The 14711-nt window shown below is 37.1% G+C and overlaps 1 protein-coding gene across 2 annotated transcripts in view; it reads left to right on the forward strand.

Moving 5' to 3' along the window:
• Positions 1 to 11657, forward strand: part of PPM1B (protein phosphatase, Mg2+/Mn2+ dependent 1B) — a 61574-nt gene extending 49917 nt beyond the window's left edge. The window contains exons 6-7 of one of the 2 annotated variants that reach the window (XM_066546503.1): positions 2034 to 2091; positions 9799 to 11657. In XM_066546503.1, coding sequence (XP_066402600.1) covers positions 2034 to 2091; positions 9799 to 9828 — 88 coding nt within the window. In that variant the 3' untranslated portion in view covers positions 9829 to 11657. Of the gene's footprint in view, positions 1 to 2033; positions 2092 to 8020; positions 9212 to 9798 lie in introns of those variants that run through there. The other variant, XM_066546502.1, reaches the window with a different exon arrangement.
• The last annotated feature ends 3054 nt before the right edge of the window (positions 11658 to 14711 follow it).

A 14711-nucleotide genomic window follows, 5' to 3' on the forward strand; every position in this document is an offset into this window, starting at 1 on the left:
ATGTTATTAAGTATTAGGTAACTTGTTCTTGGCCTCTGAACTTGGGACAAAGACAGACAATATGTAAGTTCATTTTACTTGCAGGAAATTAATGGAAGTATTGGAAAAAAATACTTCTGCACAAGCCAAATCAACGTACTGTGTAACTTAAAACTTTTGTCCTAACAAGAGGATATTCTTTTTCTTGAGGTCCTTGTCCTGTGGTGTTACCAGATCACAAAGAGGTTACACTTTGTCCGAGTGTTTGAACTCCAAGACCTTGCTCAAACAGGTTGCAATGCAACCAGATCTTTTCTGTGGCTGTAATCCACAGTTTTAGCACCAGTGAAAGTTGCTCCCAAATTCTAGCATATCTGAGCTGGAGAATTGCAATTCAGTGTTACTATGACTAGAATGTGTTTGCAAACCTTAGGAACCCCTTAAGTAGCTCCATTTATATTGGCACTGTATAATTGCTTCCTTCAAGCTTCTCACTTATGTAGAAGCCCCTGCTGGCCCACTCTTTGAGACAGGAGATGTATGGGTCAGCTGATGGTGCTGTTTTATCCTAGAAAATCTTACTCTCCAAAGACTGTTTTCTGGCTTGACTCCAATCCCCTTGTGATTTCAAATGCTGCCTCAAGAATGGAGGTTTGTTGCTGAAGTAAACAAAAGCCCTGAGCTACTCTAGCACCTGGGCCTTAGTAGTTCCACTCAAAATCTTCCCCCTGAGTTTTCCCATCAAAGAAAAGCACAGAGAAATACATTGGTGAAAGAAAGAAAAATGAATTAAAAAGATTGGAGAATTCCCAAGTAGCTTGTTTTCATGTCTTTTTAAACCCCAGTCCCAATCTTGCTTGGACTGTCCAGGTGTTTTCTGTTACATTGAAAGTGCCTTTGCTTTATGTAGTGCATTTAGTCACAATTGTGCCATTCCTCTTTCACTAAATTTGGAACTAAATAGAAAAAACCCTTTCCTCTAGCATTGGCAAAAAGATTCCGTTTCTTTTCCTTAGGAAGACCCTCCATCAATTCCAATGGATCCCATACTGCCTCAAATATGCAGCCTTTACAGATTTCTGAAATATGTTCAAAAGAAGCCTCATCAAACTTATAGCATCCTCAGTATTCTGGGGCAGAAAATTCTGTTGCATTGAGAGCCATGTGTATTTGAGACATTTGCTGCTGTTTTGGCATCTGATGCCTTTGTGCTCTTTAGAGGAGTCAACAGTTGGTGCCCCTCATTCTGTAAGATAAAATTTTTAGAGATCTTGGTCACTTCCAGACTTAAGTCTTAGTCCATGTAGCAGTTCATTTTTGTTGAAGCTGTCAATAACTTTGATCATATTTATTATAACTGTCTGAATGTTTGCCAGTTGTAACTTTGATTTGAAATGTGAGTACATAACCTTTTTTGCATCAGAAGTCTGTTTATATGATGGGTTTTATTTTTTGTGAAGTTCTTTGTGCTTATTTTGACTGCCTGTGAAAGTGTGGCCTTAAATGGCACTGCTACAAAAGAACTCTAGCTAGTGGCTTTTGTGTTTTAATTTCTAGTGTGACTAGACAATAGAAAGCACATCTCAGGGGTCATATACTTTGCATACCACACTTCAACATTTTGTAGGTGGGTTGTAACCTGCATATATGTAATAAAGATGGGGGAAAACTGAACTGTCTTGAAGTTCCACATCCAGAAATAAGGCAAGAAAACCAGCCAACTGGAAGAATTTTTTTGTAACAAGCAAAATATAGATTTAAATGCTACTCTTGACAAAATCTGAGTGTGCAGCTCTAAAAAGAGGTGGATCATGGAGAGGGTAAGGTAAGAAAATGGTTTTACTCTGCTGAGTCTTTACAAATCTTAACCTGTTGCTAGATCCCCAAATTTTTATTGAAAGTGAGTAAAGACACAGAGTGGGTTTCATCTTTTTAAAAGGCAGATTAAAAGAAAAATACCTTAAACACTTCAAAATGCCTACTCTGATCAAACTTTTCTCAATGTTTTGAAATCCTTTGTTTTGCTTAATTTTTTTAAAAATTTCTCTTTTTAGGCGTAATATTATTGAAAGTGTGTATACTAGGCTGAATCCACACAGAGACAATGAGGGGGTAAGTTCCCATTTTGCTCTTTATTAATGTGAGCATGAAAGTTGTCATACATTAGCAAAAGTGTTTGTCACTGGGAATAAAATATTAGAAATACAAGATACATATTGTAACAGACCTCTGATTTTTACCTTGCTTTGGATGGATTTGATATAGAAGTTCTTCCTTTAAAAGACAGAAAACTGACACCTAATTCTGAAAGACTTTTTAAACATCTAAATGACTACCATTTTCTCAGTCAAACCTGTGAGGTAACAGTGCAGGGTTTTTCTAAACTATGGTTTATAATTGTAAAAAATTAGTAGTCAGCAAATCCATTACCCAACTGGCTGTTAAATCTACTGTCCAGAAATGTAGTACAAGAGGGGCAAACACACTTCCTGTTGTCTTCCAAGGCCTATAAGAAGGCCTTGGTACACTGAATATTATAAAAGACTACAAAACTAATATTGACTATTTTCATAGCATTTACACTATCTTTTCGTGTCCCATCTCTACTGGTCTAAGGAAAAGTAATTTTAGATTACTTCAGTTATGATTTCTAAAATGGCTTACATTCTTCTTCCCATTTCCTACGAAGCTGAATTTTGAATTGTACGTTGAAATCTGGTTTATTGTACCTCTAAACCTGATTATTAGGTAGCTCTTAATATTAGTGTAAGTAATAACTGGTGTTTCTATCAATTGTGGTTAAATTTGTTTAAAAACTGGAAAACTGAAGAACTGATAAAAAACATCAGTGCTTGTACATATTGTCATTTCCTGTGCAGTTAATGTGAACTGTTTTGTGGAAATACCGTTCCTATTCTAGTCAATCCTTTGTAATGTTTTTTTCTTCTGAGATGGCTACAAGGCCCTCAGTCAGGTAGTTATTACAGTGAATGGTGTTGCACCTGAAATACCTTGAAATTATCAATTGCACACCTTGAGATAGTAAATACACAGTCTCACCACAATTGTTACTGTGTCTTTTCCATTGTCCTCTTTTCTTATCTGCCTAGATTTGATTTATTATCTTCAGTCAGAAAGCTTGTGTGGGTGGAAGGGGCCACTTTTCTGTTAGTGTACAAATGGAGAGGAAATCTTTCAGCTTGTTAATTTTTTAGGATTTGTTCCTTTGTCTAGTTTGAAAGTCATAGGATATGCTTTTTTCATTTCACTTTCAAGAAATTGTGCAACAGTACCCCAAACCAAGATACACAAAATTTTCCTCTTTTCAGCTTCTTTAGTCCTTCAGGAAACTCTGCACTTCTATCAGCCTGCTACTACTTTTTGTGTTTAGTCAGAACTTCCCCTGCTTTTTGGGGAAAAGTTTCTGGTATATTTGGCTTCTTTAAAAATTAAAAAAAAAAAAAAAAACAAAACAGCATAGGTTTTTCAAATTAATTGGTATTTTGAGAAAAAACCCTGAATGTTTGTCTAATGGTTACATTTTAGAAGTGTTATATGCCATAGTTGTATTTATGATGCATCTGTTCTAAGTCTAGATTTACTTCTCAATAGCTGTGCAAGTTTGCTGAAAGTTCTAATATGTAGTACAGCATCTGTTTGTCTATTGGCTCCTTTCAGGAAATGTTTGTGCATCATCCATTTTAATTTAATAAAATGAGTTAGCTAACTTAAATATGCATTTTGCTCATAAGAGAATATACCATTAACAGCTTTGACCTTTGTTGCCATTAAAATCCCTGAGTAGCTGGTTTACTTTTAATTTGGTTTCTTTAAAAAGAGATTTGAACAGTAGACTGCAGTCTGCTTCCTAAATTTTTCTTATGTTGATATAGACGTGCAAATCTCAGATATGTGTTTTAAATAGAGTGGTTTAAATTCTAGTTTGAGCTTGTGATAGCATGTCATTTGCCAGTCAGCACCTTTGTTCTTTTCCCCCCAAGTGGTACTAGCCCAGAGCAATTTGAGAGGATAAACTCCCCTTTGGTGAAGGATGCAATTCCTGGTTGCATTTTCCCAGCAAGTTATCTTAATGTCCTTGAAGTGGATGAATCTGCTGTGCCTCATCTGACACAATGAAAACATAACCTTCTTGCTGGTCTTACTCAGTTTCAGGTGTATGTGTGGTGATCTCTGTAGCCTTCTGAACTGGATATTGTAGTGTCAGAGATGTAAAGGGAAGGAAGCTGTTCAGTTATTCAACATCAGACTCTTCAGAATGTCTACACACAGTGATAATGTTGCTACACATCTCACATTTAAGCAGGAAGCAAAGGCAGGAAGGAAACATACACTATATCCCAATGATGACATTGCCAAGTGAGATTGAAATCTGGCCAAGATGCTCCTGTTTAAACTAGTATGAGGCTAGAGCAGATGTTCATATGAAAAGTGAGGTGCTAGAGACATGGATGCTGAGTCTGCAGAGCACAAAGGCACCCTAGCACTTGAGCATCCTTCCCTGAGTGTGGTTAGCAGTGCACCCGTGTCTGCTGAGAGTGGGTGTTGTGGAGAACACTTCTCTTACTGACTGGAAACTCTGCCTGTGGCAGTCCTCTTCCATCTTATGGTTGTATGTAACTCTAAAGCAATTTTTGTCATGGCAAAATAGTAATGTTGTTAGTTGCTAAAATATTAATGCAAATGACTAAAAAAACCTCTCCAAACCACACAAACAACAACACAAACAGTCAGATTCACTTTTACAATTGAGAATATGGTTTCCTTCTAAAGACTATGCATTTTAGTGTCTAACAATTTTAAAATAGTTACCATGAGTTTCTGTGAACTGGATCATAATAGCTTTCCAAGTTAGTTCTTAGTATATAAATGAAAACCTTGGTTTTATCTGTTTCTAGGTTAGCTTTGTTTTACTCAGCACCGTAAACGTTTCAGGTAGTGTTGCACTTGGGTTTTGTTTTTTGGTTATCCAAACTAGTGATAGTAGATTTTTATTCTTCACACTTGTTTCCTGAGAAACCTTAACATAGAGCCTAAGTAAGGAGATGCCATGCAGAACAAGAGTCTGAGAAATAAAAGAATCCTTACTTACAGCAGTATCCAGAGATCACTAGTCTGGCTTGAGGATATAGCAGTCCTAAGTTGTTTCTGCTAGGAATCTCAGCAGATTACAAGTATTTTATAAATCCAGGGCTGGAGAGAGCCCTGCACTGTGGTCACAATGAGCAACTTTATCATTGTTTGAGCAGAGACTTCTGCTACAAATGAGGTATCTTGTGCCTTTACAAATATGAGTGAAAGCACAGAAATCTATTATGTATTGGGGCCTGATGTTTTCAGATCTTTAAAGGGAATTCAAAAGACTGTTTTCATAGCTAAATAATTGTTAGCGCTGTGATGTTACAATACCACTGAAGAGTTGTTCTTACTTCCTGTGCTAAAGTACTACTCTTTCTCTGTGACTCTACTCTGACCATTTTACTTTTTGATGTGTTCGTGAGACTAGGAGACTACTATCTGATTAGGCTACTTCACTAAACACAAGAAAGAATGTTAAAATTGCAGTGAGTGTTAATAGTTTCAGTGGCATTTGCTTAAAGCTGCCTTTGAGCGTCTTAGTTGAAATCAATCATATTTCTCTCTTGTTTTTACTAATAATACACTCTGGCAGTTGGCTGAACCAAATCATATGCCATTAAGGGCTGCTACACATAAAAAAATGTAGATGGACACAACTCTTACATCATTCTCACAACATTATAAATCCAGTCTTCATAGCAGCTCTTTTCATACACATAATTTAATAGCACAAAACTTGTGTAAAAATTGTCAATGTTCATGTTGAATATAGCTAGCACAAATTTATTCCTGATTTTATGGTCAGTAGCGCTTCAGTTGAATTGAAATGTGAAGGAGGGCAAATGCTACCTTGCACAATAACCATAGTTTTCAGGGACCTGTTCCAGCCACACATCATTAGAGAGAAATCTCTGTCTATATAGCGTATAATATATAAAAGAGGCAATTTCTGTCCTACTGTCTGTGGGGTTTCTTGTCTGTTAGCACTGAGGGACACAAGGGAAGCACGAAATAGCCTGCTGTAAAATAGGGTGCAATGCCATGCAGGATGTGAGTTTGAATATCAAACGCTAACAGCATTGCTAATTCAACTCCTACCAGCATTTGAATTGCTTAGGAGCCTCAGGGCTGCTATTATATTGCTTATTGCTTTTACTCTTCAGTGTTGCATGGAGCAAAATTATTCACTTCAGTCTGCCAAAGGAATTTTTAAAGATCTTGGTATTGTGAAATGTGGAAATTTCAGGGTGTACGTGTGCTAATGTCAACCTCAGAGCAAAACTGATGGAGTAGATGAAATATGGAATTTAAATGTTCCCTGAATTTTAAAAAACTGGAAGTCTTTCAGCTATGTTGCCCTGTTTAATATTAGCTAGGTATATACATAACTCAGGGGTTTTTTTGTCAAACCAAGAAACAGGATACATCTGTAGCCTCTTCTTGGTGCTCCGGGTTTTTGCTGACATTGTGTTTGTAAGGTATTAAAGCAGTCCCATTTCATGCACTAAAACTATCTCCTTTGTCTTGCTTCTTTCTGTGCTCTTGAATACAAGAGAGTACTGAATTCTTGAATATTCTCTTAAATATTTTCATATTTGAATGTGAAAATTCTAGTACATGGGAGCCAAAACATCTCAAACTAAGACCAGCAAACCACTATGAAAGTCTGTCTTGTATTTCCTGAACATATTAAACTTAGAGGGATGCCATTATATGCAGTAATACTCCTTTTTGTGGTAAAATTGTCCCCATTTTGACTTGGACTGTGCTAATCAGTCTTGGGGCCTTTATTCCAGCAACATTACATAGAGCATGCAGAATCTTACTGATCCCAAGGTATTTTCTCAATACTGCTATTAAGCTTGTAAATGAATGACAGTAGTACTTGTACTTAGGAAGCTTTTGGATTACATGACAATAAAATGAGGTCAGCGTGAAAACAAGGCAGTCTGGATTGTGCTTCTAATGTCTTGAAAATCTGCCAGCTTCCAGAGATAGTTTCATTTGTCTAGATTGATAAGTTGCTAGATATTAATGATTTAAAATGTACTGTTCCCTTAAAGCAACAGTACTGCTTTAGCACTTGAAAGTGAAAATACCTAGTATCAGTGTCAAAGCACTGTAAGTCTATCACCAAAAAGCACAATATTTTTTCAACTGAAGGCTTGTAACCAAGCAGGTCATTTGCTGAGGAGACTTCCATTCCTTAATCAGCACTCAACGATCAGATTTTGTACTGAAGGTTCTTAGGTTTGACATTAAACACCTGTTCTACCTGCTAGTTTTTCCAGGCAATACACAATCTGCCCAAAGGTGTGTCTTATGTTGTTCAAATACCAGCATTCCCCACGCTCATGGGTAGCTGCTTGCTTTTTCTGGCGGCATCATGCATGCAAAAATCAGAGAGTGTTCACTAAAACACTGAGCCTTTATTTTGATGTGATGCTTCAACTAACCTACTATCTATCAGTAGAGTTAGCTATTCTGAGTTTTCCACAGAACTGTGCTGCTACTGGCTGTGCAGAAATTCACAATTAAATATATTGACCTGGTGGCTAAAGAAGCTTAAATTTTCAAAATTTTCCACTGATAAGTGTCCAAAGTTGTGGGGGTGTATCATCTGTATTTATCTAAGACATTTGAAATAAAGATGGAGTTAATTGGGAGGAGTACTTTGACTGGCTCAAAATGAATTGAAATTATTAAAAGTGCTGGTTTAATAGTTACTATTTCTTCAATTATGTTGTTTAAAAGGATGAACATGAAATGCATAGTTCTAAGTTGGATATTGCTAATGAGGTGTTTTACATTCAAATAGAGAGTTGCTTTCTCAGTTTGAAAAAAAGATTGGTTTTTCGGTTTGCTTTTTTTTTTTTTTTAATGTGGTTAGAAAAACTTTTAGTTTAACTACTGATCTTTTTGGGGTGTTGAATCTCAACCGAAGGAGCCCGGCGCGGCCGAGGAAGGCGGAACGCAGGGGAGGTTGGTGGAGGCGCTGAGGCAGATGCGGATTAATCATAGGGGCAACTACCGCCACCTGCTGGAGGAGATGCTGGCCGGGTACCGCCTGGCGCAGCTGCAGGTACCGGATGCTGGCCAGGTACCGGCCCCGCCCGGCCCCGGCCCGGCCCCGGCCCCGGGCAGCGACCGCAGCGGGCAGCAGCACTCGTGACACCCGCGGCCAGCTAGCGCTGCGCTTCACCGCCGCGGCTTCCCTGCTCACGTCGCACCGCCGCGCTGCTAGCCTGGAAGACTGGTTGGCTTTACTGTAGTTACGTGGACAGGTTGTTCATACAGAGCTCGTACTTCTTACGAGTTCAGCTACTGGGGGATGTTACAGTTATCGCATCCTAAGTTGTGTAGCGAGATTTAACTTCCCGTTTGAGATTTTGATCTTCTTTTTTCAAATCCTCTGTCACCAACAACAGGAGTCTAACATGATACGCAAAAAAGGCGTTTTAGAACTTTTTCTTTTGAGAACATTATTAAATAATAGTTTTGATGGTATATGTTTGTTCATTGTAAAGTAATTTACATCTTAGTTGTATCTTTTGTGCAATTTAATTGAATTATACAAATTATTCAGGTTTTTTTTTCCCCAGCATTATGTACTGCATGTTTGTGTTTGGTTTGTATATAGTTTCTATTACAGCTAAATTACAAAAGCTGTTTTATTTTAGGTTGTCACTTATTAAATGTTTGATTTTTTTTTTCTTTTTAGTTCAGATTGTATCCAGTGTTCATCATATATACTGATTTTCTAGACAACGGTATTATTATTTCTCAGGTTGTAGCATAGCATATATCCAGAAATGAAAATGTACTTAAATTTAGTACATAGTGTCAAGTTACAATAATTTGTGAATAAGTGAAAATAAAGAATATGCTGTGGAATAATATCTGTATGCATATTGACTCTTTTAAGTGAGTAATAAACTTTCTTTGAAGTGTTATCACTCTGACATGACTTGAAACTTTTCATAGCTTCTGATGTGAACTCATGGTGTTCATTAGTTTCTACAAAGCTTTGAGTGATTTTGGGTTTGGAGCATTTGTATTGCCCACTGTATTGAGCAACATTTCTCAGGTTCAAGCTAAACATCAGCCATATAAATGAATAAACTATTCTTCTAAAGCTTGCCTTCTGCCACATCTTTTCTTGTCTCTTGGGGTACAGCACATACACATATGTCCATTTGGGTAGGTCGATGGTAATACTGGGACTGTGCAGTAGTGGTAGCTCATCTGCTGATAAGTGAAATCTCTAAGCTTGTGTTATTTGTCAGTTCATAACATAACACGTGCACAAAAATATAATTGTTCAAAACAGGTACAAATTTCACTGCCTTAACAAAAATGACCCTGCGGAAATTTCTTTTGGACCAGGAATACCTGAGAAGCTGAGTTCCATAGTATTTTGTAGAGCTTTTTCTTGGGTTTGTAGTCCACAGATATAGTATGTATTGATAGTAGTGATTTAGTAAGGTAAATCTTGGTTTTGAGTCATTCTGCTATAAGAGCTTTACTGGATTCATGTTTTATAAAAGTAAATTCCATCATGATGTTGACAAACAGGAAATATTTGTGTATGGAAAACAAGGAAAATGTTTTCTGTCTTAACGCTAGTGTTCTTCTTAATTATGCCACTGAAATCCAAAGTGCAACAAAATGTTTTCATTTGTATTGGTGAGTAGTAATGTTTCTCCTCTTCTTTTCCTGTAGGGTTCTGGAGATCTAGAAGATCCGTGGTAGCCTTACAAATCTGCTAAAATGCTTTTGATTCTGAAAGGGGGAAAAAAACTTTTAAATCTGATCTCTTCAATACAAGGGAAAATTTCTGGTGGATTTCCAACATTTTGTGAAATGGGCAGAAAGATAATAGAATTTTCCATCATTTGTTCATTTTTGTGTTCTCTGATATTGCCACTCTTAGCATTGCCTGTACTACAGTATTTTTACCAGCCTCAGGCATACTGATTACATCTGTAATGAACTTTGGCCCTAATAAAGAAGGAAGGAAGGAATATTCTCTCAGCAGATCGGTCTGTGTACCTGAGGTGCACGGGATTGTAGGCCTACTCTGAAGATACACTGTGGCTAAATGAAACATGCAACACACAAGCTTGAGAGACAGTACAAGTAATTGTTTGAGACGTTTCTTATTTCACTTTACCAAGTTGGAAGGCTTTGCAGCTCTGTGGCTTGGAAGTAATTTCAATTGGGCAATACGCTATCAGATGTGTATTTTTTGGTTTTTTGGTTTTTTTTTTAAATTTTCCAGTTTTACCTGTATTACCAGACCGTTAGGTTTCCCTGCGGTGTCCAAATTGTGATACATTGCCTACTGCTTGCTTGAAGATAAGTGTATTATTTGGCAATAATATATGAAGATTCTAGGCATCTAAAACCAGTAAGAATTTTACGCATGTGTACAACACACCCTTCAACTCTTGCTAGAGAAAATCTTTTTGAAAAAAAACAAACTGGTGAATTTATAGTTAGTAGTGACTTGCTTTGACATCTTTCACAGCTGCAGGTTTTTTTAAAAATGCTGAAAATTTGCCTTTATTATAATGTAAATTGTGATTTTTTTTTTGTTCTATATGTGGTTTTCTATAGTTTTTTGATTTTTTTTCAGCTTAAGATACAGACAGAAGTCTTGTGTAATATGAGTATAATTTTTAATTGTTTGCATTATTTTCGAAGTTCAAATTATCACTTTGAGATTACTATAAATACACTTAAAATTATCTATTTTAAATTAAGAAAATATTAGAGATATTTTCATGGGTTCAATGACCTTTCATTTTATAAGCAATGGGCATGGTACAGAGTGGCTGTCATGTAAGGTACTTGAAGATTCTTAGTTTAATTCTATTTTTGCAATAACCTTGACTTTTTTTCTGACTTCTTTGAGTTGTGCATGTAATGAGTCCAGTAAATGCTGAAAATGGGGAAGAGTAAAGTATTTATCTAAAATAAAAGCTATTGGGGAGGGGAAACAATGAATGTATCCATCTGTACATGATTTACATGCTGTGGATGCCTTGTAAACATTTTCCTATTTGTTTAAACTGTGTTTCAGCGAGGATGTAATTGCCCTTGTGTGTAGTTTTAAGCTAATGACAGTCATCAACTGGTTTTGTGTGAAATTAAATTCATGGTATTTTTCTGTAACTTTATCCCCATGGTGAGTCTGTAAAAACCACATGCTCTTTCATACTGATGCCGAAGGCCAGCTTTTCCAGTCATTTTGATTCACTGTGTATCTGATTTATTATTTTTTTTTTTGTCTAGAGAGGATTATTGCCACAGTATATTTTATTTATTCATTAGATTTTAGCCTTGTAAGTTAAAGTGTTTTAAATGATGATGTTAACAGGTATTTGTCCCTTTACTGGTTTTTTTGGGGTTGTTACAAGGTAGGGAATGAAGAATGCAAAATGGTTTATTGTTCAGACTGTCCGCTCTGGTCCAACCCTGTACTGATAGTACCTTCCCAGTATGATATTGTGATGTTTCATACAATACAGTGAACATAACCAACTTGTTATCTTCAATAAAGGATTGCTAAAACAGTGTGACATGCTTTCTATTTTCTTGGGAAGGACTTACTAAGAGGATGCAAGTGTTCCATATGAAAAGATAACCCAGTAAGATTTATGAGGTCTCTTGGTTGATGGATTTCTGGTTATTCTGTAGCAGATGTGCCCCTTCATCCCAGAAGAGCACAAGTCTCAAAGTGGGCTTCTCTGTGGGATTAAGGAAAGGGCAAACAACATTTAGTGCTCCTAGGGCAAGTCCCCATCCCAAGTTTAGCTGGAGTCTTAGTCCAGCTATGGGAGAGTATTCATTTAAAGACTAAAAATTCAGATTCAACTAGACTTTTTGGTCAACTCATTTCTTGAAGTTTCTTAAAGATCTGAGCTTACACCTACAACATTTCACTGTTGCACAGTTTTGAATGGAAATTTCTCTGATGTTAATGCTTTCATGTTAGAACTTTTACAGATTTTTTTTTTCCAACTTACTAATATAGTTTTTCAGCTGAAAAGGCGAATGGAATCCTCCATGGTATTGATACTGCAGGGTAATAACCTGCCTGAATAGTTAGTGTTACTGTAGAATGGACATCTCTACAAACAACCTGAAGATTTTTGAGTCTACACATCTGTAACTTTAAACTTTCTTGTTGGATTTGCTTGTACAGCATAACTCTTGCATGCTTTCTTCATGAGCTACAATTTTAATGCCTTGTTCCACTGGTGAGACTTGTGGTATTCCATGGGCTCCAGTCCCATGAACACTACTTTGTGTAGATTTTTTACATTAAGGGGATAATCTCCCTCAAGTACAAGGGTTGATGCTTCCTTGTATTGAAGTGCAGCATACACACAGGTTTTTCAAAGAGAAGGATAATGGCTTGCACAGCTACAACAAAATGTAAATCAAGACAGCTTTTTCCCCCCTAAATTATCACTACTTGCCATTCATGCATCCACTTGGTTATGAATTCTAGTCGTATTTTTAGTTTAATCTAAATACTGTGTAGATTTCAGCAGCCTGGGAAAAACTTTGCTTTTTGACTTTGTATTCTTAATGTGAGAAATCTGAATGAATGATGAAATTTTTTCCTGTATTTGCCATAGCTTGTCCACAATTTAAAATTACATTGTCTTAATTTTGTTGCCACCTGGTAACTAATACAAAGATAGTTATGTAGAATACTGAGAGTAGGAAGTACCTCTTCCACCTGGGGTCTTTCTGTTGTATCAAATTCGGCTTGATTTTATTTTTATGACTTCCTGTAACAGAGGCAAAGTAGTCCATGTTGGTTCTCAAATCTGCTCTCTGAGCAGCATAAAGATCTGTTTTAACTGCTCCTTATTAACATCTTAAATGGAATAGGGGGTAATGAAGTAGATGCAAATATAAATGATGTCACTCTGACCTCAGAAGTCTCATGTTATGACAGTCTCCTCTTAATAGGCTGGATCTTCATGTGGTTATTCGAGCCTGCATGCAAACCTTTGCAAGACCTGGCCAAAATATCCATATTTTTCATGGCCCTAAATGTGAATCTGATGCTGATTTTGCTATTTGTGTGGTTTAAAGCAAAACAAGCCAAAACACAAAAGCAACAAAAAATCCAAACCCACGAAACCAAACAAACTGTTAAGTTGTTGATTCTTTTAGCACATCAGAGGCTGGCTATTAGAGGTTAAGAAGTTTCTTGGTATCATGTGTAAAGTGGAGTTCAGTCAGCCACTTCACCTCTGAACTTTTGTATCAGCCATAATTACTAGCTTAAATCTTAAATAGTAAAATTAGCCCCAGAAAACCAGTCATTTTTCTTTGGCACTTTGAGTGGAAATCAAAAACAATAGGAACCCCAAATTAGTTACAGCATTGAACTAAATTATAGTAGGCAACTTTTGTCTCTGGAAGATGAAGCTAAAAGCAATGCTGCCTATCATTAGATCTAGGCCTATAATGGAAAAATAAAGGCCACAATGCTAAGCAGTTCTCAATTATCAGCTAATTTGCAGTTGTTGGCTTGAGGATTGTCTGAAGGCTTGTTGCTTTTGGCTCTTTATAGTTCTTTTTTAGCTCTAAACTGGAAATGAAGTTCGAGGGAGCTGCACTGGTGTAGGTAAGCAACTCCATGGGATACTCCCAGAGATGAAGGCAATTTGACAAAACCACAAGAAAGGACCCAAAGTCACTGAATTTATGCAGTCTAATCCAGGTAAGTATGCAATTTATGCAGCTGAAGCTCCACCTCTCATATCTTTGTGACCTGTTTTCTCTGTGTGCCAATCTGAACTTGTCCTGTCTCTGTTTGGGCTGTTGCTGTACAGACCTGACTTAGCTCTGCTTGTTTTGTGCTGTTTCATGTTGGTACCTGGCTGCTTCTCTGTTGATCGAAACACGAGCAACTTCTGCATTTTAGCATGCCTGTGCCTCCTGTTTGTGTTCAGCTCACTGCTGGTGCTCATCTCTCATTTCCATCATTCACTCTGTCCCTTCACCAGTGCTGCTGTGCTTGGCTCTTTGTATGTCTCAAAGGTCATGTTCTCCCAAAGACTTTACATTTCTGTCTTCAAAAATCTTAAAGTTCTCCTTTGCTGTGATGCCTGGATTTAAATACTGACTGAGATTACTGAGCTCTTCCTTCTGATTCTTGGCTTTCCTTATTTCCTTATTTGTATATGTGCAGCTTGACTGGGAATTTTCAGAGAAAAATCCTTGCTGTGCTGATCAGTGGTTGCTGTGATTAATGGCTGAATCGTCAACTAATGATTGCATCAGCACCTGCTTTTAAACCTAACAAAGACTGATAAGGCTTCAGGTCTGGGGATGGGCTGATAGGAGAAGAGTGGACATTTTCCATCAGTTGGGTAATCTTTCTCTGAAAGCAGTTATCCTTCCCAGTAAAGGATGGAAAACACTGTAGTAGGAATGAATACACATACTAAAGACTTGTGGCATATAATTCAGTCTCGTTGGATATAATTTTTCTTCCTGTTGTGTCAAGTCTGCTTCAGAAATAACTCTGACCCTGGTTTTCTGGTTTCTCAGACTTCTAGAATCTAAGGTGAGTTGTGGGGAAGTTGAGTCTATGGTGCAGTAGT

The sequence above is a fragment of the Molothrus aeneus genome, chromosome 3, assembly GCF_037042795.1.
Source record: "Molothrus aeneus isolate 106 chromosome 3, BPBGC_Maene_1.0, whole genome shotgun sequence".
NCBI classification, from domain to species: Eukaryota; Metazoa; Chordata; class Aves; order Passeriformes; family Icteridae; genus Molothrus; species Molothrus aeneus.